Consider the following 27184-nt stretch of genomic DNA (forward strand, 5'->3'; position numbering starts at 1 on the left):
TAACTTATGTAATATAATAAATTATAAGTAGTACTGAAATAATATCAATATAATTTTAAAAATTATAAGGTTGATTATATTATATATAACTGTAAGAAATATGTCAAAGTTTGATTTTAATTAAATTCTTCCAATTAGTTATCTGAAAATTATTAAATTTTATAACGTTTGAACCTTGCGAAATTTACATTTTTAATTAAAATATACTTTTTAGTCTACACACTTTATTACTTTTTTACCTTTTTAAAATAAAAATATTGTATTTATCAAGATTATTTAAAAGATTTATAATCATAAATTTGAAGGTATGAAGAACAACATTTTTTCAATTATAAGACGGAATTCCGTAATGACTAACTAATATATAAACAAATTTTTATCTACATAAATTTTATGTATAAATTTTCAATAATTTTTTCAATTATTTATATAATGGGAAGACATATTATTAATTATAGTGTGTTTCAGTATCCTAGTAAGATTTTATTTAGATTCATCGAAGTACTTTATTTCATGGATATGTAAGATGTATATTCGATATATAATTTGTCAATAAATTTTTTTATTACATTTGCATTAACATATAGCATTTTATATTTTAATTTTCATATTTTGACAAATAAGCAGTTTTCGAAATTATTATATATTTCTAATTTTCTAAATTGAAAAATTTAATTTTCCGATGGTTTATTAAAACAAAACTTATTTTCTTTTATCATAGCATACATACAGATCAGCCTCAGTAATTTATTTATTCCTTATAAAAATTTATAAAAAATATATCCATAGTCCAGTGAATAATTAAAATTATTTTATTTTGAATGAATTATGTATGATGCTACACTACCTTTAAATGTTTTGATATAGCAATTTTCAGCAGTGAAAATTGTAATGGCATTATTTAGTATTACGGATATAGAGACTCTTAAAAAAGTAAAATACGATCGATACGTGTGAAAGGGGGTAAGAAACTTTAAAGTTTAGAATTGTTTGTGTAAAATGGAACTCGCAGGCGAAGACAAAGAGAAGAAGCGAGAATTGGAAAGGTTGAAATCAGTGATGCGCGAGTGAAAAATAGTGTGAATGCGATTTATGACTGACTTTATCCCATTAATTTATTGAAATATTTAATAAATATTGTTAAGAATATATTATATTACCAATTGAAAATGATATAATTGTTTTAATTAATAACTAGTCTAATTTGAAATATTATATTTATAAATAAACTTTCAAATTGGTTAAACTTCAGTTTAATAAGTAACTAATTATTCCATGTAAAATAACAATAGAATATAATTTACTGTTTGCCACTATGTATATATATATATATATATTATTTAAATTACACGTACTTCTTAAATTAACCTTTATAATTAATTATTATTAAAGTAATTAATTAATTAATTATTAAAATCTATGATTTTAGATTTTTAATTTATATAGTATTAATGCAATTAAAAAAAATATTTTCTATTGTATTCGTGAATGTTATTCAGACAATTTTAAATATTTTTGTTTTTCATTTAATAATCTACTATATTTTGATAAAATGTTTCAATGAGAAATACAACACGCATTATAAAAAATCTATTATTCTAAAATTATTTACATTAAATATTCATGTAAATTTTATAATTAAATGAAATTAAATATATTTTAATACAAATATTATTCATCGCGTTTATTATAATTAAGATATTTTTAATTTATATCGTTGAAGCAGTAAGTTAAGTAATAAATATCAATATTAAAATTATGAAATATCAAAAAATCTAATATCAAATTCCTGTCTTTATTAATACAAATTTTACCATTTATTTTAATTCGTAAGTTAAAGACAATTTGTACAAATAAAAGACAATGCAATTGATATATATATATATATATATATATATATATATATATACATATATGTATATATGTATATATATGTATATATATGTATATATATATATATAGTTATAAAACAAAAATATTGCAGGCTAATGAATGATATTAATTTTTATTAAAAAAAATATTTTTCTTGTAATTTAAAAAAACCAAAACTTCGATTTTCAGTTTCATAGGTCATTAACATATTTATAATTATATCTAATTAGAAGATATATATAAGTATATTTGAATTTGATGGTTAATGAGTAATTTAATTCAATATTAGAAATCCAAAGTTAGAGTTTTTTTTTGAAGAACAGTAACAGAAATTTTTTTCACTTTTCAATTTTATTTATTTTAGAGACATCTTATACTAAGGTATTATATTATAAGGGGAAAGCAAAAATGAGTTCTTTCTTGTCTATCTACAGAAGAGAAGTTTGCAGTAAACAAAAACGCAAGGAAAAAAGTTAAGTCATCGCGTCGATCTTCCCTCTTCCGACTCGTCGGCAAGAAGTCTGACGGTGGGCCAAAGAGACAAATAAGAGACTTTTTCTTTCTAATTTTAGATTTTAGATTGCCGTCTCTGGAGATGCGCGACTCCCTCGAGTTTACTTTGAAAGTACCTCCACTCACTCTTCTTCCGTCTTGCTCGCTCTTTTATGAAAACAGAGCTCTTGTAATTTTCACGTTTTCAATTTTGAATGCTGGATCATTTGTTCCTACTTAATTTTATCTAATTACAGTCTTTATATATAATAAATATGATAAATTAGCCAAATTTGAAGAAATTCTATTTCGTTTGTATGCTTATAACTTAATAATTTAGAACATTTATTTGAAGGTATAAATTATGATTATATTATTCATAATAGATATAATTATTAGTTATTTTTATTGATTATTATATATAATTATATTTAAATTATTTAAGACGATAAAAAAACATTCCGAAAATCGTAATTTTAGTAAATATATTATGGTGAATTTGAAAAGAGAAGGTCGTGTCGTTGCTTTGTTCTTGAAAAATAGAATGCATTTGACGACGGACACTGTTTTAATTATCTTGTTTATGGTGTTGAATGCTTTATATTCTCATAAATTTGAGAGAAAGAGATAAAGAGAGAGAGAGAGAGAGAGAGAGAGATCGAATTTACGAACAAGGATTTTTAGAACATAAATAGTATTATTTGCTATGCCAACAAATATCTAATCGTGAAATTATACCTTATGAAGAAATATGTTGTTTTCCAAAAAAGCGATTTGGAAACTCGAAGTAATTAACGAATACAATATTTACAGATAAACTACAATATGTATTTATATGATATATAAGTATACAGATGTTTGAAATGAATAGAATAAATCAAACTTTCAAATCGACTTTTCCTTAAATATATGAAAATATTACTTCGGTATTATAAGTTCAATAATAGATTCATAACTCATTTCATACTTTTATAACATCAATTTTTCTACACAAGAATGTTCAATAAGTAAGGCAATGAAAATTTTTACATTTTTTTTACGTAATTGAAATATAAATTTGTTTCATCAATAAAATTCTTCTAATACTACAAAATTATAACTCATTTCATATATCTTCTATTTTAATACATTTCATTATTTAATAAAAATCTATTATTTATCTTCCATAATTATTAATATATTATAAATATTAATTTAAATGTATATATATATATAAATATGCGCATATGCATGCACGGATACATGTAATTAAATTTGTAAACAAATAATTAAATTTTTAATATATTTGAAAAGTTATAGATAAATTACAATAAAATATATATATACTTATATATCTATATATAATATATATTTAAAATAGTTTTTTTATATTAATGAAACTTATTAATAATTTTCAGTTATAATTGAATTTATTCAATTTTAATAAATAAGAAAATTCCTTGAATTATCATTACACGATTAGTTGAATTAATGATTATAAAATTTTAAATTAATATTTTGTTGTTTGAATCACGAATTCTGTAGTAAAATCAACATAAGAATTATATCAAAGACAAACATTATCCTTTCTTGCTGTGTTTAATCAACTTTTCATGTGATTATAGCAAGGGTGTCGAAAAAAATTAAAATTGTGTTGTCATTCTTTTAACGGAAAATATCTCATATAATTTAATGTTTAAATAAAATATTAATGTGACCTGAAATCGTATGCTATGAAATTATTCTATATATCTGTGTGAAAGAGCATAAGTTTATTATGTATTAAGAGATACTGAATCATTATTATCCGAATTCAGATTGAATACATATAATTCATTAATAATTAATTTAGTCTTAATAAATATGTTTGTGTATTTTTATAAATATTTAAATTTATGTATAAAAATTAATGTTAAATAACTATATTTAAAGAGCCTATTATATCAAAGTAGTATGTCTAATTTTATTATAAAAATTAAAGAAGCATCATATTTATAATATATTTTATTTTGTTGATTTTATTCATTCTAAAAATTATTATTCAAAAGATATTTTACTTTTTGGTTGAAATTTTTCTACAAATTTTGGTTTCTACTTGTTTACAGAATCGAAAGTTTTATAATATTTGTTTTTGTCATTCACTAGATATTTTTGTAATGTATTGAAGGTGTAAAATAGTTTAACCGCGATTTAATGATCGAAGCATAATTGATTTATGTTATAGAGACAATGGAATAATTACGTGGGTACATTAATTGAATTATGCATAACGATGATTGTGGTTGTATTAACATTCACATAAGTGTTTATTCAATTAATAAATGTTTATAAATTTAATTAGGGTCATTTATATTATTGTTTATAGTAGCCAATCGGCTTTTAGAATCGAAAAATATTCTAAATTGTCTCAAATATTATCATACTAGAATGATATTATATTCATAGATATTTGGATTTTTTCTCGAGAAATTTTTTCAAAATACTATTATAACGATCAATAAATTATTACAACTTATATTTTTTATTCCATATATATATCTCATTTTAATAAATAATTTGAAAAATTAATAATTAATGTCGCTGCCATAAATATTTATTTATTCATTTATTTATTTATTTAAATGAGCTACAATATATTGTACATATTATAATTTTTAAAATTATCTAACAATATTTTTATGAAAATAATACATGAAATAATGAAATATTTATGATTTATATTTTTTAATAAATAAAAATTTAAAGAAAAATTCGAAGAAGAACAATTTATTTGAAAAATTAAAAATGAATGAAAAATATAATCTTGCGGTTGCGGTTATTAATTTTCAATTGATTATGTTGTAAATAACAATAAAATAAGTAAATTAGTACGAGTTAAAGATAAAATTTTTGTTAATGCATGGGCTCAAATACGAAATAAAAATTTCTTTTAAAACGTGAATAGTAAAAAAGCATTAAAAGTTAAAGGTATATTGCAACGCTTAAATTATGCGACAATAGCGCGGAACCAGTCTTGAAGGCGCTTAGGTCTCGGAAAAAACAGTGTAACTTAAAACGACATCGTGAGAAAGAGAACGCAAAAGGGATAAAATGAAAGAAAGCAAAGTGAGTAAAGTAAAGGGTCTACTGAAGAAAGAGAAGGAAAAAGAGAATGAGAAAGAATGGAATGAGATCCTTCAGGATTTAATGGTCCGCACGAAACCATACACTCTTGGATTTGAATAGTCTGCTACTTGGATCACTTACAGAATGGAAATAAACTGGGCGGCAAGAAAAACGCTGTAACGCGTTTTAAGAGTCCTACTGAATATGATATTAATAGTTTCTAGCACATTTATAACACAAATTAAATATATTTGTAATTAACACTTTATGCGATACCTTTTCTTACTGGGAAATGTTTTAGGTTTGTAGCTCATCATTTTCTGCTTGATGATGTTAATTTAAGAGTTACATGGATAGACAATAGAATGGGACATAGTAAAATAGTCGGAACCATATCTTTATTCATTTAAATTTAAAAGTACCGTAATTATATATACTCTTTTATTTGATTTTTATTACGTACTTGGATGTGTTGGCAATATTTGCAAACGTGAAATAATTTTATAGATCTTATTATTTTATATATTATTATTCAGAAATTTGATAAGGGATGTATATTATATTTATATTTATTTAAATACTTTAAATATTTTGGAATAAATATACTAAATACACAATTTCCGAAACTGCTGATATATAGACGTACATGTGTATGTATGTATAGAACACTTTTGGCTACATTTTATGAAATTTTAAGGAAACGACTATTTTAATACATTAATGTTTATAAAAATTTTATATGTTATAATCTTTTTAAGTACGTCGTTGAATTTTGTTTTGCGCCCTTTTTTATACTCTTGTTCCAGGGATAATGAAGAAGTTGTGTAGCCTTATTTTTATATTAACAACTTTATATTAAAACTACAAAGTTTTTTATTCATAAAAGTCACATTTAATTTTAATTAATTATATTTTGTAGTATATACATTTTAAATTACTATTAACTATATTAATACTGATTAATCATAATAAGAATGGTAAGAATTTTTAAAAACCCTTTGAAAACTGATACTTATTTATAGAACTTAACATACTTAATAAAACGCAAGTACAATAAAGAGTAAATTATAAAATAGCAATAATAATAATAATTTAAAATGTTCATAAATCAATTGCAATAATACTCAAATTTGAAAACTGTAATATTTTTTATTTATCAGACCATAAATAATATAAAAATTTTTAATGTTGGCATTAAAAAAAAACTTTTATGATATATGTATATAAAACTATGCTTCTGTAAGTACACAAAATTATATATACAAACGTAAAATTTTATTTATAAAATTACAAATAATGAAATCATAATTGATATTTGAAATATAATTTATTTTCACGTAATACTTAAGTTATTTTACCTTATATAATATTTTTATAATTCATTATATTTATATTTTATCTATTTGTATGTTTTATTTAAACAAGCTAAATAATTATAAATTTGATTTAATATTAAAGTACTCTTACAAATCCATATGTATGTATTATATGTATGCATACTATATGTGTGTACTATGTGTATGTAATATAAATCGATGACAAACATATGTCTAAATTTTAATTATTCGTAACTTACTATGACAAAATTAAAGCTAAAAAATAAAAGTACATTGGAATATAAGACGATCTTACGATGTAGTTGAATTTTCAATTTCCGACAAATGGAATTGAATTTGAAATTAGATTATTGAATAACTACTTTATTTATATACTAGTATTTATATAATAGTATTTATATAGTAGAACAATAGTTCTTTATAAAATATAATTTAAGACAATAATAGCTTCTCCGCATTTTAAGACTATTTAAAATTACTTATACAGTAATATTAATTAATAAAGTGACACAACAATCATTATTAATAAACTTGTATTTTGATATATGCCAGTAATATGTAATAATTATTTGTAATGTATTTGAATATTATACGCAATGATTGGTTCAACAAATTCTTCAATAGATTAATTATTTATTTATAAGTGTTATTTATTAATGGAATTAACAAATATGATCATAACATAAATATTAACTTATGATAAATGTTAATTATTTTATCCAAAAATTTATAATAGCTCACAGAAATTTATATAAATGTTTTTAAAATATTTTTTAAATAATTCGGAACAAATTAAAAAAGTATTGAAGTTAAAAGAATCGAGATAACAATTCAATATGTAAATTTACAGAATGTATTTTCTTATAGGTGAGTTTCCGTAAGTTGGGGTTCGATTTTTTAATTTTATAAATTATTTCTTCAAGTTTTGTTCTTATTTGTTTAAAATAATTGATTTTACAAAAGGAATAGTATATGTTTGTGTGAATATAAATTTGTGATAGATACATTTCACTAATATTGACTGGATATTTTTCAATTCTCCATCCATTTGAACAAATTCAATTTTCTTTATGAATAATCATCATACAAATATAATCCATAAAAAATATCAGATTTCTGAGATTTGCTTTCATGTACGAATCCTTTTACTAGGGTATTTTACCTGTCATTCATGTATAAATCCATATTTAGTGATGATACTACAAAATGAAAGAACCCAAAGATAAAATAATCTATTAAACAAAGCGATACAAATTGATTTAATTGGAAGCGCGATTAAATTATAACGTGTGTGTTGTGTCACGAGTAAAATTGAAATTAATTAATACAAGATATGTGAAATTAATTAATCATATATCTCAAAATAGTGATATAGTCAGATAAAAAACTAATAACTATATATTTATAATGAATACAATTTTTGTAACTTCTAAATGAAACTAACTAAAGAGAAACTATTTTAAATTAAATTAAAAAAAAAATAGTTATTTCAAGATTTTTATATAGTTCACAGTGAATATTTTATTATTAAAGAAGGAAAAGAAGGTTTTATCACATATTTAAATAAATTTAAGGCAACATTCTATATAATTGTTTTAAATTATAAATTTAACCAATTATTTCATTCAAAATAGAATATTCTTATTATTTACTTGAACAATTAAATTTTATTTAAAAAAAAAGTTTTTATTTTGATTGTAATATATTAAATATTATTTATTATTTTTTCTTGATGATAAGTTTCAGTCAATTAATTTGTGATAATAACTTACATAAAATTTATAATGGGATTATTAGAATAATTAAAATGTTATTTTTAATGGAGTTTTAATTTTCGCTATCGAAATTAAAATTAATTAAAACACTATTAATATTATTGATATTGTTTAATATTATTGATGCTTATTTATTTATTTTTATAAATTATATTGATAATTTAAGAAATATTAGATTTACTTCAATTTTTTAACGTTTTTTTTTAAAAGAAATTTAAAGTAATACTTACAGGAAGTACATATTATAGATAAATCCTTTTCTTGAGTAAATAAAATTAATAGAAAACAATAAACTCAATTATTAAGTCCTTGTTTATATGTTAAACTGTTTCCCATGTAATATTCAAAACATTTTTTAATATTAGTATTCTCATGCTTTAAAAATAGAATGACTAACAAATAATATAAATATTTAATAAATATTAAACTCCAAAAACAAGTTTTAAACATTTATTTAGGTATTATTTATTTATGTACAATTTTTTTTAAAATAAATCTACAATATGAATATACAATGAAATAAAGGACCATATTCATTTTTTTCTGTATATTATTGGACAAGAACAGAAAAAAAGTGTAAACATATTGTAATAATAAAAAATTGTATATTATAAAATTTTTTGCTCGATCTTATCATCCTTCTCTTTTCACACGGTAGATAAATGACTTTATGAAATTTTACGATGAATCATCTACGGCCGTCGACTTTCTTCCTAATGGACACATTTATTAACGCGATATAAGATTAATTTCAAATCGTATGTGGGTGTAAGCTGAATTTGATTAAAATAAATCATTTTTCTCAATATTTGCTTGATAAAAATGAATATTTAGTATTTAATTTAATTTATCAGCAAATCTATTAAATTTAATTGTTATCTAATAATGCAGACCTGGTTATATTTCGATCGTTCATTAAATTCTTGTTAATCTATTTTCTAAGATAACATTTAAATTGAAATTTTATAGAATACTTTACCATTATTCTTACGAAAGTTTTTAAATAATTACAATAAATATACTACATTTAGTAAAATTAGCCAACCGTTTTCGATAAAAAATATTTTATTTATAGTTAATTATAAAGAAGATATACACGCACATTGTTCTCCTTCTTAAAAATAATATTTTTATCCATTTATTATTTATATAAAACTATAAAATTAATATATATATAATATTAATAAACTTTCATTAATATATATAAAAGAAAAATCATCGAATTGTGTTTAAATAATTCAATTTAAAAAGTCAGAATGTAACTTTTTTATATTGATAAATGTGAAATACTTTATTTATTTTTAAATTGATCGAGTAAATTTCTATTTCCGACATTTTACCGTCTAAAAAAATTTTTTAAAATAACAATTTATGCAAAGGTTTATCATATTCCGACATAGAAATAATTTAAAAAATGTAGATATAAAATGAATGATATTACACCCTAAAAAATTGTTACTTGAAAAATTCAACGAAAACTTAATATTATAGGAAATTGACTAGTTCTATAGAACTAAAAATAAGTACTTATTATATATTAAATTGTTATGTAAATTATTATTATAAATACAATATTCATTTTAGTATGTTTTACTTATGGTGGCAATATAATGTTCATATTCATCTATTGCTTACTAAAAATATTTATCAATTAAAGGGAAAGTTGAATATTCTTTTAAATATTTTATCGTACACAAATTTCTAATTAATTAAGAGATGTAATATTTTTCCATGTATATTAATGGGTCCCCAAAAAATTCGAATTTTTATTATATTTGTCAAATAATCGAATATTTAAATTATTATATATAAATATATCAATTATACCTATAACATTTTGTTTTACTCACATCTATTTTTTATATCTTTGTTCTATAAACAAAGATATTTTTTAATACTTTACGGGTCTCTAAGTTTGTGGTAGAATTACTATTAATCCGAAATTATATTTAAATATAAATTTAAATCATGTTAGAAAACAATTTAATATAATATAATAATAGTACGATCATTATTATTTTGCAGTTTCATTTTATGGAGCCAGTTACATTCATCTTTCGATCCAGGAGGCGAAAAGTGCAACTGACATCAGTTTTCGATTTCGCACTCATCTTGCTGACGCGATGTTACTATTAGCTGCTGGAAGGACAGATTACTGCCTAATAAAACTAGAGTCTGGAAGACTAAAGGTGCGTTTTTCTTGCAATGTATTTTGCCTTTTTTAAAAAATATTTTTAATAAATATGTGCAATTGAAATTTTATTAAATTCAAAAATCACATGAAAATGAAAAGAATAATTCAGATCATTAAAATATGATATTCTTTTTAATAACTAGAATTAGAATGTACTCAATTTATTTAATTGAAAAAAATCAAGTTTATTGATATATATAATTCAAATTTATTTAAATTTGAAAACATTACTTTACATCTTTCCAAAAAATTTGAAAACTATGAATATAATATAATTGTTAATAATAAAACTTAATTTTGTTAATACATAAATTGTTTAAAAGTATTTATCAACACTGTTTACGAATAGTTTTTATATTAGATATCAGATAGTTTAATATATTAAAATTTATTTAAATAATGATTTTCTTATATAAGTATACCAGTATAGAACTAATAAGGTTTTTTCGGTACTTTTTAAATACGCCACTCTGAATAAGTAGAAAAAAATCACTTGAAATATGTAGAAATGTTCATTCATTGCCTATTTCTATATATATTTCTTTTAATCTGAACCAAGAAAAGAACTCTTCAAGCGCCCAGAACTACGAAAAATCTTGAAGCCAAGCAGCAGCCTTTTCTCTCTCTCTCTCTCTCTCTCTCTCTCTCTTCCTCTACTTAGAGTTGTTTCCCGTCCTTGAAATAAAACTTGGTACTGCGCTTGATACTACCAAGAAAAACAGAACAAAAAGTTCACCTTTTCACTTTTGACTTTTTGAAAATATTACATAATGTGTATATAGCGATTCACATCGGGAATGTTATTAAAAAAAATATTATATTCGTAAAATTCAATCTCAATTACTTAGTTTTAATACTAAGAAGTTAAATTTCATTAATTTGTCCAAATGCAATTTTGTATAAAGCAAAATAGAAGTCACAATTCTTAGTTTTGCTATACTGTTTGTGTTTTTTCTTTACATTCTAAGATCGTTCAACTTTCACATGTAACTTTGATAGATAGACGATTATTTCATATTTCATTTTGAATATAATGTTTACATAATCTTTTCATATTAAATATAGTTATAAAGTACTTTATATAATAATAAAAAAATAATTAAAATATTCTGTTACAATAATTGATAATAATTACAAAGATTATCAAATATTTTTAGAAAAATAATTTATAATTTTAATATTGTGTTAAATGAAGAACTGAGATTTCATATATGAATATGAAACTTTAAAAATTATGTTATTTAAGAGAATATTAATTATATTACATTAAAAATAAAAATAAAAAAACTAGAAAAATTTGTAACATTTTTAATTCATTATTCTTTTATAACTTTTTCCAATGGAATTTGAGGTTCGTAAAAAACTTATGCGGAACACGTTTTATGAAATTTGACTTATAAATATTTTACAAAGAACATTAAGTTTTGATTATATACCAAAAACTAAAGTGTATATGCTTTAAATATAAAACTTTTTTAATATTGGATTTAAAATATAACTTCAGAATTTTTTTATCTGAAACTGAAACATCATTGATTATATCAGATATTTTAAGAATTTTAATAACTCCATTGACTATCTCTTATTTAAATCTCCCGTATCCAAATTTGTGGTTTACATTTAGGATTATGAATTTAATTTATTAGTGTATTTGGAAATAACTGCATATATTTTATTATAAAATAAGATCAAATATTCATTGTCGTAGATATAAAATAAATTTATTAAAGTGAAGAAATGGATCGCAGTTTTTAAAACAAAAGAATTATAAAGATAAATCATAAATACAGTATTTACATATAAGCATTTATATGCATTTATTTTCAAATTCACTAGTAAAATAAATTCATAATATAATATATACATATATAAATTATACATATATATATATTATACATATTACGGAAACATGTGAGGTAATGAGTTAATAAGCATATCCTACGTTCGTTTAACAATTGTATAATTTGTATAAAAAAAGAAATTCGTTATTATTCATGTTCTTGTTTTCTTAAATTCGATCATCTTTAAACTATAGTATAATGTTACTCATAGTATGATTTTGAAGAAATTTTATATTCCTTTTTTCTACTACACTGCACTCTTACTTCCCCTTCTGCCAGTTTTTTTTTCTGAAAGTAGGAAGATAAAGATTCTAAAATGGAAGTTAGAGTGTAAAGAGTCTCTGCAAGAAAAAAATTTTATCGCCGAGCTTTTCTTCAGCGATTTACATTTACTTTCACCTTAAGTTAAGAATATCGTCTGCACTCCAGACTTTTGCTGTAGCGTATGAACGTCTTGCGGGTCAGGTCAAAAAGTCAAAGAGTGGTGTTTGAATTCATGTGTTACTATGTTTAACCGTCTTTTTGTGATAACTTTTCATTGATTATTCTTCAAAAATAATAGCTGTTAGTTTTGTAAGTGGTTAGTATAATTAAAAAACAGAAGGCATTTACTTTAGTTAAAGGTAATTACATTCAAATTATAAGCTTATTGTATTTTGTATTTGGAAAAATTAAAATTGATTATACAAAATTACATATTCGGGTTACACCAACATTCTATATCTATTACTACTTAAGTGGATTTATTATATTTATTTTTTCAAAGATCTTAGAAAATAATTAGTCTGAATTATTTTTGTAGGGATTATTTGTAAAAAAGTTCTTAAAAATATATTTATAAGAGGATCAATCTCCCAAACATTTTTTACTTTAAGTATAAATTTTAATTCATAGAGATATAAAATTTACAAAAATGAATACCATATTAAAAATTTTTTAAATTATTTTCGTTTTTATTTTTAAAAGAAAGAATAAATATTCAAAATAAAATATAATGTATCATCAGATTTTAAAAATAAGTATTTATCAAAATTAATTTAAATATATTAGTTTATATTTTATAACATATTTTATAAAATTAAATAATATTATAGAATTAAATATAACGTAGAATTGTCAATTATATTTTATAATATATATATATATATATATATATGTGTGTAATAAGTAAATTTTATCACTGCTGAATTTATTTTAAAACTCTTTAATCTCGGAAATACTATAACTATTTATTTTTAATAGATGAAATATGTTAATTTTTTTTATTTACTTCAGATTACTTGAACTATTGCAGAAAATGCAAATTTATTATTTTAATATAAAATAAATTTCCATTTCTCTTATTAAAAATAACCCAATGAATTTTTTACTATAATTTAATGTTTTCTACAAGTTCAAAAAGATATAAATAGTTATATAATTTAAAATAAAGTAACGCATCTATATTGTAATAATATGATAATTTTACATATCACAATAATTACCTTTCTTTTAAAATATTGTAATTATTGCAATACGAAACTGCTAAATGATAATAATTTATGTCATACAATTATATTAAAATAAATATCAATTAGCTTTGATATTAAATTACATAAAATATGATCGTTCGAGTTAATGTATAAATTTACTATAGAATAAAAAAAAATTATGGTAATTATCTCACTTTTTCTTTTAGAAAGCGAAAATTTCTAAATTCTATATTTCAAAAATTTAATATTTTTTATTTTTTTAATATTTCTATAGAAAATAATACGAATTATATTTTATATATTTTATAATAGCTAACATGTTCATTAATATAGGTTACACCTTTTAAATTAAAGGTCAAATGAAATGAAAATCAATTTTAATAGAAATTCAAATGAAATATAGTAATTGTTTAAAATCAAATATTTCATAAAATATTTTTTCATTCTAAACATATATTTTATAGATGCCTAATGTGAAAATGGTCGAAGATATATTACACTATTCGTTTGATGAAGTATAGACAAAAAAAAAAATAAATACTTTTGATGTAATAAAAATTGTAAATGATAAAATTTAGACCAATTTTGAATGTTTATATATACAACTTGCTAGTATTAGTTGGTCTACAGATTTACAATAGCATCAAATGATGTTGATAAATTGTATTTTAATACAAAATGTAAACATTATTTGAAAGTCATTTTATATTAATAATGTAGTATTTTACTCACTCTAATTGAATTTAAAATAAAAAAGAATTTTAAACTGAATTCTGCTTATAAACCTTTGGTCATATTCCTATATTTCAGATTATCACCAATTATTTCAATTATTTTATGCATTTTAAACATTATTTAATTACACAATTTTTAATTTAGCATGAAAAATATATCAAATTATTTAGTATTTATCATTAAACTCTTTTTTTTTTGTAATAATTATTATAGTATTAAACCGTATCATGAGATAGGTTTCAAAAATTTATTTTTAATTTATTATGCTTTTGTATACCAAAAACTATATAATATAAAATTTTTTTAGAAATTATAATTTCATTAAAACATTATGAAAGTGATCAAGATTATTATGAATTTTTACTATAATTGAATTATTATAACCTGTTTATTAAATTTTGTATTAATTTATTATTATAAAAATAGTAAGAAAGTGCGCTTAAGTACTTTAGATATTTTTATACATAAATTTGAAAGAAATAATTGTAAATAAATGAATTTTCGTATTTTTATCAGGACGTAATTCAATCGTTTCAATATTTAACAATATTTAACAATAATTTAATATTACATCAATTATGTTTTAATACTTGTTATAATTCAAAAAATACATTTATTTATTTCATGTAAATCAGTTTTTGAGTAATAATAATAAAAGTATTTTCTGGAATAATGTATTAATTTCAATATTTAATAAAATATATTCTTAAATGTATTATATTGAATGTATATGGTTGAATTCAAACAGCAATATAAATAAATCAGTATTTATTCAATAATAAATACTAAGATATTAATATCAGAATATTAATGCTTAAATATGCAACGGTACCGAAATGATAAGAAACAGATGATGAAAGCCTTAATTAATAAAAAAATAATATTATATTGTTAGGCTTAAACTTTAATTTTTTAATAAAAACTTTAATATGAACTTCAATTACATAAATAATTTAATAACTTTTTTGTAATTATTCATATTAATTTATGTATAGCCAATATAATTGATGAATAGATAAAATTTATTATGTATTCAGGTAAAAAGGAATGAATTATGTAATATTCTTTGCAACTGTATGATATTGAATTTTATAAATTCTATATAATACTTCAACCTTATATTACGAACATTTATAAACATTTATAAAGTACTTGTCTTAGCTTATTTATTTAATTTTTTTACATTCTTTAATATGTCATACAATTTATACATTTAAAAATAATATTAAATCTGAAATATTTATTGATATAACTTATAATTGTCTACAAGTATATGTATTTTAAAATTTACATGTTTTTTAGTTTTATTAGTTTATTATTTTGTTCATCAAGCATTTTATAAAATTATAGTAAGCGTTTAGTACTAGAAGTAACAATCGTTTGTTGAATTTATAACTCAAATGCAGTTTCATAAATAGATCAACTCTATGTCGGCGTACTAAAAAAAATGATTTCATAATCTTCTCACGAAGGTTATTGCAGTCCTTATTTTCTATCAGTTTTACTTAATGAATCTAAGAAATCGAATTGTAGTATCATAAATATTGTTCAAATAATCGATATATTAACCATAGAAATACAATTTTTTGTTATACATTTTGTTTTTAGTTAATTAATATACGTTATCAATTTTATTATAGTTTAGTCTTTACTTAAATATTCTTTTTCAATTATATAAATGTCTTATGTTTTTTGTCTTTGTAAAATCTACATCTAAATAAAGTCTAAATAATTAAATTTTTATCTAATTTTACTACTAATATACATGTTCCTAATATCGCCAAATATAACTAAGTAAATAATACGATCAATTAAAATCAAGATCAAAATTAAATTACTAATTACCAACACATTTTTAATTCCAAGATAAATTAAATTATTAATTGTTATATTTTTGTATTATTTGTATATTTTTTTAATGTTTATTTGTACTTTAGAACAATTAAATGAATACTTAAGGATTAATGTACACCTTATTGGTGAAAAAAATTTTTTGACTCTGAAAGAATAGTCATATATTGCTTATCAAATATTTCCATTGCTCAAGTAGATTGAATATTAAAAATTTTAATATTTAATTTTTTATGAAAATAACATTGAGGGTATACATATATATATATTTTTTTTTTACTATATATATATATGTAACTTTAACTACGATAGTAATTAAAAATGATTAAATACATAAATAGCCTTTCAATATTTTAAAAATAATATGAAAATAAATAGTATTTTGTAAACTTTAACGTATCAACATAATAAATATAAAGCATTATTATCTTACAGAAACTTTCGAATAGTTCGAACAATTGGATGCAGGATTTATATTCTTTTCTGACTATTAAATTTCTTGCTTAAACTCCTAATTTCACATTAACAAAATTTGAAAAATAAATTCAAAATAGATATTGGTAGTAAAATATCTAATGTGATGCAAATAAAAGAAAATAATGATAAATAGAAGACATTTTATTAAGTACTAAAATGTTAGGTAATATAAAAAAATAATATGCAATAAAATAAAATGCATAAAATAAAATTTAATGTAATAATGATATATGATGTAAAATGAAATTTTTACATCAAACAGTTATTTATCTAAGACTTAATGTCATAAAAGAATTATGAATAATAAAATGTCTTGATAAAATGCCTATTAGACCTTGTATAAATATTGCATTACTCTATAAAGATTAAATATTATAAGTATCTATTTATAAAAATTAATATGTATTTAAAAATATACGTTGGATCTACTAATAAAAATAAAATCAGAAAAAAAAGTTATCTAACAATGTAACGCGTATTGTATGATCGATGTAAATAAAAAAAAATTAACATCTAAATAGAAAGAAGGTATGTTATAAGACGATTAAAATAAATATTTCTCTCCACTAAATATATAGTAATTTTAAATCGTTTACATATAAACAATTTAGTAATACTTTTAAGAATTATATATGTACTTAACTGAATTTAATTTATAAAGTATTTATAAATAATTCAGAATAATTAATTTATATTTTACTACAAATTTAAATGTTACTAATAAAAATCGAATTATATATTTATGTGATTTATAAGAATAGCTACTAATTAGCTACATATTCTAAAAATTATATATATATATATAAATAAACAATTTCATATATATAATTTTTCAATTTACAAACTTTACAGTAGAGTGTGAGCTTTTTCGCCCCTCTATGGGCTCTTAGATTCGAACAGTTTCGATAGTAAGACGCAATCGTGAGATGAAAGATGTCGGATAAACTGCTTTGTTTCAAGTGAAATTTGTATCTTGTTGTCTGAACAGAAATCCTTAGCTATAACATATATAGGCACAGCGTAGTTTTAACAGCTTTTTTTTATTTATGAATTTTAACCTTTTTTAGAATTGATAGTATTTCTATAAACTAATTAAAAAAATATTTATATTTTTATGTTTCCACTCCATATTGATTCTAACCTACTATCAAAGAATTCCTTTTAGTCGAACAAAAATAGTGGTAAATGAATATTTACTTATAGAATTCATAATAAATATTTAAAATTTTAAGAATCATTAATCTTGATAGGATATAATTTAAAATAGATTATTTGATTATTTCTATTAAATAAAAAAAAAAAAAATTTTTTTTTTATAATTCTATAAATATGTTTATAATTTCTATAAATATTAGAATATATAAATATTATAAGATATTGTTTTACGTGAAAAATTTTAAATATGATGATGCAGTAATATGCAGTAATAACAGTTTAACAATTATAAAATATGATTATACCAATCATTTCAATGTTAGTACAAATTAATTTTCCATTTTCATTAAATTAAATACTATATTTTCACTACTATGTTGGAAGAGCCTTAAGAGTTATTACAATTACTTTTTATTCTTAAAGTTTCAATGAAGAACAAGAGCAAATATAAGGTTTGCCTTGAGACAAACCTACGAAGTAAAATGAATGTGTATTTACTAAGATAAATGTATAAGATTTATTGTTCTTAGAAAATTGATGTATTGGTTGAATTGCCATTCTCTGTGAACTATATCTTTGTTTATACGTATATAGCAAAAACAAAATATTAAAGAACAATAAATTTCAACTTTTATTCCCATTTCATAAAAACCCGTTTTGAATAAAAACAATTTAATATTCAACATAAATTTATTATTTATTACTTTACTTATTAATCAAATTGTTAAAGATTGTCAAAATATTTTATAATAAACATATAAATTTTATTCGTTTATTTAAAATTCATTGGATTGTTGTTCTATTCTTCATGCTTATATTTTCATTGTTTGATTACATTTTCAACGAATTCATTCAAATTTATTATCAAGATAAATCTATGTAATTATCGTAAATAAACTGTTTTAAAGAATAAATGCTAGTAGAATCATTCGATATCCGATCAAAGCACAATTCGACATTATTCAAGCATTATTTTTAGAAAAAGTGTATATTAAACTTAAGAGCTTTCATATAGTTAGATTGAATAATATAAGTTAAATTTTTTTTTTTTATAAATATTATATTTTCATATTATATGATATTTTCTCATGCAATATTTATTGTATGTCCATATAATTTTATTATATATTCACATTAATATAATTCTTTAATGAATTACATATTTTATTGTTTAAATTGCATATTGAGTCAATTTTTGATTTTTTTTTTCAATATATAAATGGTACATGCATAGTATAGCTTGCATTTATATTTTAATTTTAACTTTCTTATTTAATTCGATAAAAATACTCTGTGAAAGACGAGTGATCGGTCATTAATAATCCTGGGACCATTTCAATTTCATTGGGAAACTTGAATTTATCTTTGATGAATAGTTGAACGAAATTAAAAATCGGAAATCTTCGGTTGGTAAGATTGACGGTTTCAGTGACAACGCAAAGATTTTTTAATATGAAAATTGTATTTGCACGTAATACGTATCGAATTAATTTAAAACAGATCAACGGCAAAAGACAACATTGCAATACAATTGTAAGCAAATGTACAAAAAAAAAAAAATTACATGCAAACTGAACAGCTTAGAATATTGAAAGCGTTACAATTAACTAAAATATGACCACATATATTATTTTATTGAATACACAACATGTAGTATCATTTATTAGCATGAATTTGTAGATTAAGTTGAACTCTGTATTTCATCAGAAAACATAAGCAATGCATAAAGGTTTTAGATAATTTTAAAAATCATTTAAAATCAATCAATTATTAATGTTAATTTCTTAAATTAACACACATTTCTTAAAATATTATATGATTCATAACAATTTTGTTATAGAAATATTAAAGAACTGAAAATTGCATGACATAATTGAATTAAAAAATTAATAAAATATAGTTTTAGTGAATTATAATATAATATTATCATACACAATTGCATATGGAAGCAAATACAATGAATTCTCAATTCTAATTTAAAAATTATATGTCAATTCTGTAACAGTTTCAAAACAAAATATTATGAAAAATAAATTAATTTTTGCATACATATTTCACGAAAAAGTATATTTACTATAACTATATTTACTGTAATACCAGAAACACAATGAAAGCCTACATAGTAATTTGGAGTACTGTATTTTTTATTATTAAAAAGAACACGATTATTGAAAATTAAAAATTTATTAAATATTCGCATAAAAGCTATGTATTCAAATTATGAGATTGCATATATTAATAAAAAATTTTGTTAAATTTTTAATTTTTCATTACTTTATTATTTCATTTAATTACTAATTATTCTTGATATAATTTTCAAATTAGAATTGAGAATTAATTGTATTTGCTTCCATATGCAATTCTGTATGATAATATTATATTATAATTCACTACAACTGTATTTTATTAATTTTTTAATTCATATATGTCATGCAATTTTCAGTTCTTTAATATTTCTATACCAAAATTGTTATGAATCATATAATAAATATAGTTGAAAATGTAAAAGACATAGTTTTACCGGCATGATAACCTATAGAATTTAAAATATATAAAAGGAATATATTGCAAAAAATATGTATAGTAACGTATTAGTATTAAATCAAGAAGATATAAACTTTAAAATTACATATATAGTTTAAATAGATATATATTATAACTGAATGAAATTTAAATAACGTTTTATGATGACCAAAAACTTCGTAAAACTTTTATTCGTCAATATGTACTTCTATATGCAAATTCTAAATTTTACTTATATAATTTTATTAATTTATTGATACAAATAATTTATGTAATTTAAGCCAAAATGAATTTTTATCGTAGGAATTTAATTATAAATTATGGATTCAAACTAACTTCTAATTATTTTCAATTACTTTTACAAATACAATTCTATCATATAACAGCCTTTTATTCCAATCTGTATTAATTTCTGATTTAAGAAATTTGTGCAACAGACTATTTCTGTCCTTAATAAATTGTGAGATACAAAGCGAGACATTTTAAATTCAAAGAAATTTAATTAATATAAGAATATTATATTAAAACACTTTTAAATCTACAATATTTCCTTTATTATTTGAAACATAATTCTTAATAAAATTAAAATTGATTAATAAGTATTATTTTTATTTATAAATTTAAAATTAGAACTGATAGTAAATATACTATTGAATTTAATGAAATTTGTAAATATGCATTTGTTACTTTTGCATAGTGATGAATGATTAAATTTTATTTGTAAAAAAATAATTTTTATTTTGCACAATTATACACATCTAAATTGATCAATTCATTAAAAAAATATTATTTCAATTATTTCAATTATTAAATTATTTCAATTTTAATAAAAAATTAGATATAATAGACATTTCTTAATTAACTCACTTAATTAACTTAAATTCCTCAAATGACTAAATATTATCATGAGATTGATTTTAAGTTATAGAAAATTATTAAACGAACTAGGAAATTTGATTCAACATATTAAAATTTATAAAAATTGAAAATAAAATAGATTGAGTTTATTCGTGAATAATAACTGTTTTTAAATTAAAAAGCAATCAATTGTACTATTTTTTAATTTATTACTGATGCATAAGTTGATTGGTGTAAAATTTACGTGAATAAAATAAAATATATAAAATCCTTACTGAACATAATAAATCCATATAATATATAATAAAATATTTGCATATATAAGCATATTATTCAAAGTAGTTTATAATTTCGAAATGTTATATATTCACATTCGTTTGTAGAAATTTCATACGAGTCACTTTTCAATTAATTATTTTATGATTATTTTATGTACCTTTGTGAAGGCACAAAGTTTGAATCTAAAAGCAATTGTTGAATAAAAGTAATAGTAGTAATAAAAGTAATAAAAATAAAAGTATTTGTTGAAAGATAAATGATTACCTATATTTTATCATTATTAAGGAATATCTTAGATTCTATGTAAAATAACAATACAATAATAAACAATATGTAAAATAATAATAATTTTGGCATTAAAGAACATCAAGATAAATTTATCAACATAGTTGTATAAAAATTCTTGTAAAATCGAAATTTTATGCTTGTTGAAGCTTTTCAATTTGATTTCATTTCTTGGATTTACATTTAATACTCCTTTTAATACATTACTACTAGATTATATATTATTTGATACGAATAATCAATTTTATAGCGACAAATCTTAAAATTTTTATATCAATGTAATTAGACATTATTCGGTCACTTCAATTGCTTAAATCCAAACTTGTTAAAAGTTATTGAATAAATATATTCATTTTGAAATATATATTTTTATTTTTAATATTGATTTTTCTAGTTTACTAAAATCAGTAACGAAAATAATGCATTCATTATTCCAATAAAATATAAAACTTTTAATTATTTTAATTAAATACCATAAATTATTAATTTAATATATAAAATTAAATGATTAGTTGAATGATACAGCTCTTTTCTCGGAATCGTACTTATTTTAGTAACCTAATTATTTTTCAATATTTCAAAAAGATATTTCATTACACTTTGTAGAAAATAGTCATCCAATTCTTTTAGATTAAATTTGTATGTAGCTTAATTTAATTCAGATTAATATAATTTTTACCTTTATAATAATAATGCCTATGTTAAATAAATTTTTTGTAAATCACATAGTTTAAAAAATTATGTATTCAAGTATTATAAAGAAATTTTTTATTAATATTAGTAAACTAAAATAACTAACTGTTAACAAATATATTTGGATTCATAAATTAGATCATCATTAGATTTTAATAAGTATAATTAAAATAAAATATTAATTTTCAAACAAATGAGATTAATTGGTGAAAATATATAGCAATGAAAAATTTAACAAACCCTATTGTGTAAATTATAATAAAATATACGAAATTTAATAATAATTACTAAAATTATCGTACTAATTTCTACTATGAAATCGAAATTTTTGTGTGTAAATGCATATATTTAATATAATATTTTTTTGCTTATTTAAAATGTTTAAAATAACTGATATAATGATGCATAAAAATTTAAAATTTAAAAAAAAATTTAAAATAACTGATATAATCTGCAAAAATTGCTGATTCATTAGTCAAAAGAATAAAATAATAATTTTAATAATTTAAAAAGAACTAAAAATATCATTATTATTTTGATTTTACAAAAGTAAATGTCATAATGTTAATATAATATAATAATACAGCTGCAAAGCTGATGAGTTATGTAAAATGTAGACTAGAAACATTTATAAAATCTTATAATAGTACATGAGACTAAAACGTAATAGTAAAAACAAGTAAGATTGTTATACTCTTCTAATGTACTATTTTGTTTCTGATAATATATATAATATAATATATTTCTGGCATAATATTCATAAAAAATGAATGTACGAAATAAGAATCACTCAAATTTAAATTATATCAACCTTCTACGCTCAGATGTCAAATTAAATAATAAAGAATGTAAATATGCTTATTTTTTCTTAAAGGTGCATATAAATTTGGGTGCAGGCGAGAAGGAATTAGCAAGTACCCGCGAGTTAACGCTCAATGACCTCAGTTGGCACGAGGTCAATCTAACAAGACGCGACGCTAACATAACTCTCAGGATTGACGTGATTCACAGTATGACCGACGTACTGCCAGGTCGCTTTTTTGAACTCAATATCAACTTTGGTGTGTACATAGGTGGACAAGGAGGCTTTAATGAGCTTTTTTTAGGTAAGTTTTTATTCCAAATCTCTTCACTAAATTACATTTTCTCGTTGCATGAAAAGCAAGATCGGTATGTTTAATCGTGCACGTTTGATCTGCGACAGTTTTCTGCAGCAAAATATGCGTCTAAATAAATATTAATTAATAGCTTGTACTTGGACTTCTAAGCTCTTTCATCAAAATTATTAAATATTAGTTTTCGATTATTATTCAATTAATAAGTTATTATGTTTTAATTAAATTTTACATTACTTCAATTATTATCATAAGATAAATCAAATCAATAATATTTAAAAATTTTTAAGTAATATAATTATCAAAGAAGTATATTATATAAAATAAACTAAATGAATTGTTTTATAATTTAATTTTTTTGAACAAGCAGAAACAGCGAGAGAGCGCGAATTAGAAGTTTTTATTTTTAAAACAATTTGCTTAGAGACTTTTAACAGTTATACTTTGGCCATAATAAAATGCCAAAACAAATTTGGATTTGCAAAATTTGATTAAGCAGAAGGGAAATCAACATTAAATTTCTTTTCTAATTATGCGTTGTCTCGCTTGGATTTCTTAAACTCCAGGAATCACAGGACCTCAGTACAATGGAACACATGGAATATTTTCATTAGTACTTAGTATGTTTTTTCATATAGTAATCAAATTTTTTTGCCTTCTTCGTGACAAATAAATTTTATTTTACAGATTAAAATATCAATACTTTTTATTAGAAATGATGACAAACATTATCAAAATTTAGATAAATTCAGTGAACTTAAATATCGAAACTAACATTATTATTTTTATAGTTATTTTATTTTGCCCCATTCATATGATAATATGTCAATTAAAAATGGTAAAAAAGAAAGTTTTTTAGTGCCTTTAATCAACTTCTTTTTGTACAATTCATAAAGTTCATGTCAAAAAGTAATAACATTATAAAAAGAATTTTATTTAAAAATATATAGAAAATTAATAAATAAATAAAATATATATAAAATATAAATATAAATAAAAATTTAATACAAAATAACTATATAGAATTAAATTTAGTGTACCAATGAATAGAGGTACATATAATACATGTAATTTTTAATGTAAATTAATTAAATAAGACTTTCAAAAACATTTTCGATCAATCGAATTTAAAAAGAAAATATTGGTAGTGAAAATATTATTAATTTGAATTTTGTATGCGCAAAAAAATTATTATTAATAATACAAAAGAAGTTATTATCACCTAAAAAATGTTTTAGAGAATAAATACAATTACATTAGATATTCTAATTGAAGGAATATAATTAGTGATTCTATGTTGATAATTTATACTATTTTATCATTCTGTTATTTTTGAACTATTGAATATGTAATAAAATTATGTTTCCGCATATCTAATAAAGCAATAAAGTATCTTGCATTTTTTAATTTACTGTTCTCAAAAAAATAGATAAAATATTTTTTGATAAGCTTTTTTATAAACTATTTATTATTTAACTAATATTTTGATACCTAGAAAAAATATATTGTTAAAATATTTCGCTTTCTAGTGTATAATGACATTTTTACAGTTATTTTATAAACAATTATTGTTATTTTTAATAAATCAATTACATACAATGCTGATAGAATTATAATGTTGACAAAAAAATAATAAACTCAAATGTCTTATGAAACTCATAGATTTTCATAAATAGATGAATAAAGTAAATTTAAAAAGTGTACTTTTGTAGGCATTTGTTAGTAAATGTACATATTTACAATTTAATTTTATGTTTGAACAAAAATTTATTAAGGAATAATTCCTCAGGGACAGTACGACCATAATTATGTGAAAAGTGTGAAGGAATAATAATTCAAGTGGTTCATCATTACCTTCATTCTAAATTTATCACGATTGGATCAAATAATCCAATAATATGATATTACAATAATATAATGTAACCGATAATTATCGAAAAATACAATTTAATAGCATTAGAAAATCATTTACAATTGATTTAATTTTGTAAGTACAAAATTTGAAACTTAGAAGCATATTATATTAATCAATATAAAATGTTATCTTACAACAAGATAAAAAGATCATTTGTGAAATATTAATATCATATAAATAATGTAAGCAATGAAAATATGTAAATAATATGTAAACAACGATAACATGAGCATGATAGAATATGAGTTCAATAATTTATAAATACTATGTTTCCCGAAAAATACATTATGGATAAGTAATTTGAATTCATATAATACAGAATTCTATTTATTAAATACTAATCAACATTTTTCGGGAAGAATGTAAGATGTAATATAAGCTATTATTAAAAAGCTCTGTTAATACATTTTTTTGTTATATAGAAAAGTCGAACAGGAGTTAATGTGATTTTGATTAATTATCTGTTATTAAACTAGTCTAGTACATGTCTGATTATACACATTATTATTTGATTAATAATATAATTACTATGTGGCATAAAGATTAATTATGTATTATATTGTATTTTTTAAAGTTTTTGTTTTGGAATATCGGGTGACAGAATTAGTAGACAAACTGTGTTGAATACCAACAATGGTTTGTAGCATTGATTATACCCTTTTCTAGCTATATCTATAAAATAATAAAGAAGTACAAAATATATGATTGATTTTTGTATATTAAATTATAAATAAATAAATATAAATAAATAAGCTGAAAGTTAAGTAAACGGAACTATTAAGCAGTTATATAACAATAATTGTTACATAATTCATATTATTCAATTAAAAACTTGTTCCTGATTATTTGTTTTGATTTCTACATATTTTGAAAAGTATTTTAAAATTTATAAATTAAATTTTATAAATTAGATAAATGATATAAATGCATTAAATTAATATACTTCTATATAAAAATTAAATATAGTATGCGACAATAACCTACTTAGATGTCTGACATTTATTGTTTATTATATACATAGTGAGTATAAAATAATTGATTAGCAATATGTAATTTTATTTATTATTTATCCCATTATGACCAAATTTATTTATTTATTTTTTTTAATAAGAATTTATAGATAAGTTTATCGCAAGCTAAATTAATACTCTGCTGTAACTGTAAATTTCACTGTACAATTATTCTGTTTCTAATTATATGATGCAAGCTCATTTTAAATATTATAATACTA

At 20.5% G+C, this 27184-nt stretch overlaps 1 protein-coding gene across 1 annotated transcript in view; it reads left to right on the forward strand.

Moving 5' to 3' along the window:
* kon (chondroitin sulfate proteoglycan 4-like protein) overlaps positions 1 to 27184 on the forward strand; it is a 71520-nt gene that overhangs the window by 21515 nt on the left and 22821 nt on the right. Inside the window, exons 3-4 of the mRNA XM_011497942.1 lie at positions 10586 to 10749; positions 23798 to 24029. Coding sequence (XP_011496244.1) covers positions 10586 to 10749; positions 23798 to 24029 — 396 coding nt within the window. The remainder of the gene's footprint in view (positions 1 to 10585; positions 10750 to 23797; positions 24030 to 27184) is intronic.

The sequence above is a fragment of the Ceratosolen solmsi genome, unplaced genomic scaffold (genome assembly GCF_000503995.2).
Source record: "Ceratosolen solmsi marchali unplaced genomic scaffold, CerSol_1.0 scaffold10, whole genome shotgun sequence".
NCBI classification, from domain to species: domain Eukaryota; kingdom Metazoa; phylum Arthropoda; class Insecta; order Hymenoptera; family Agaonidae; genus Ceratosolen; species Ceratosolen solmsi.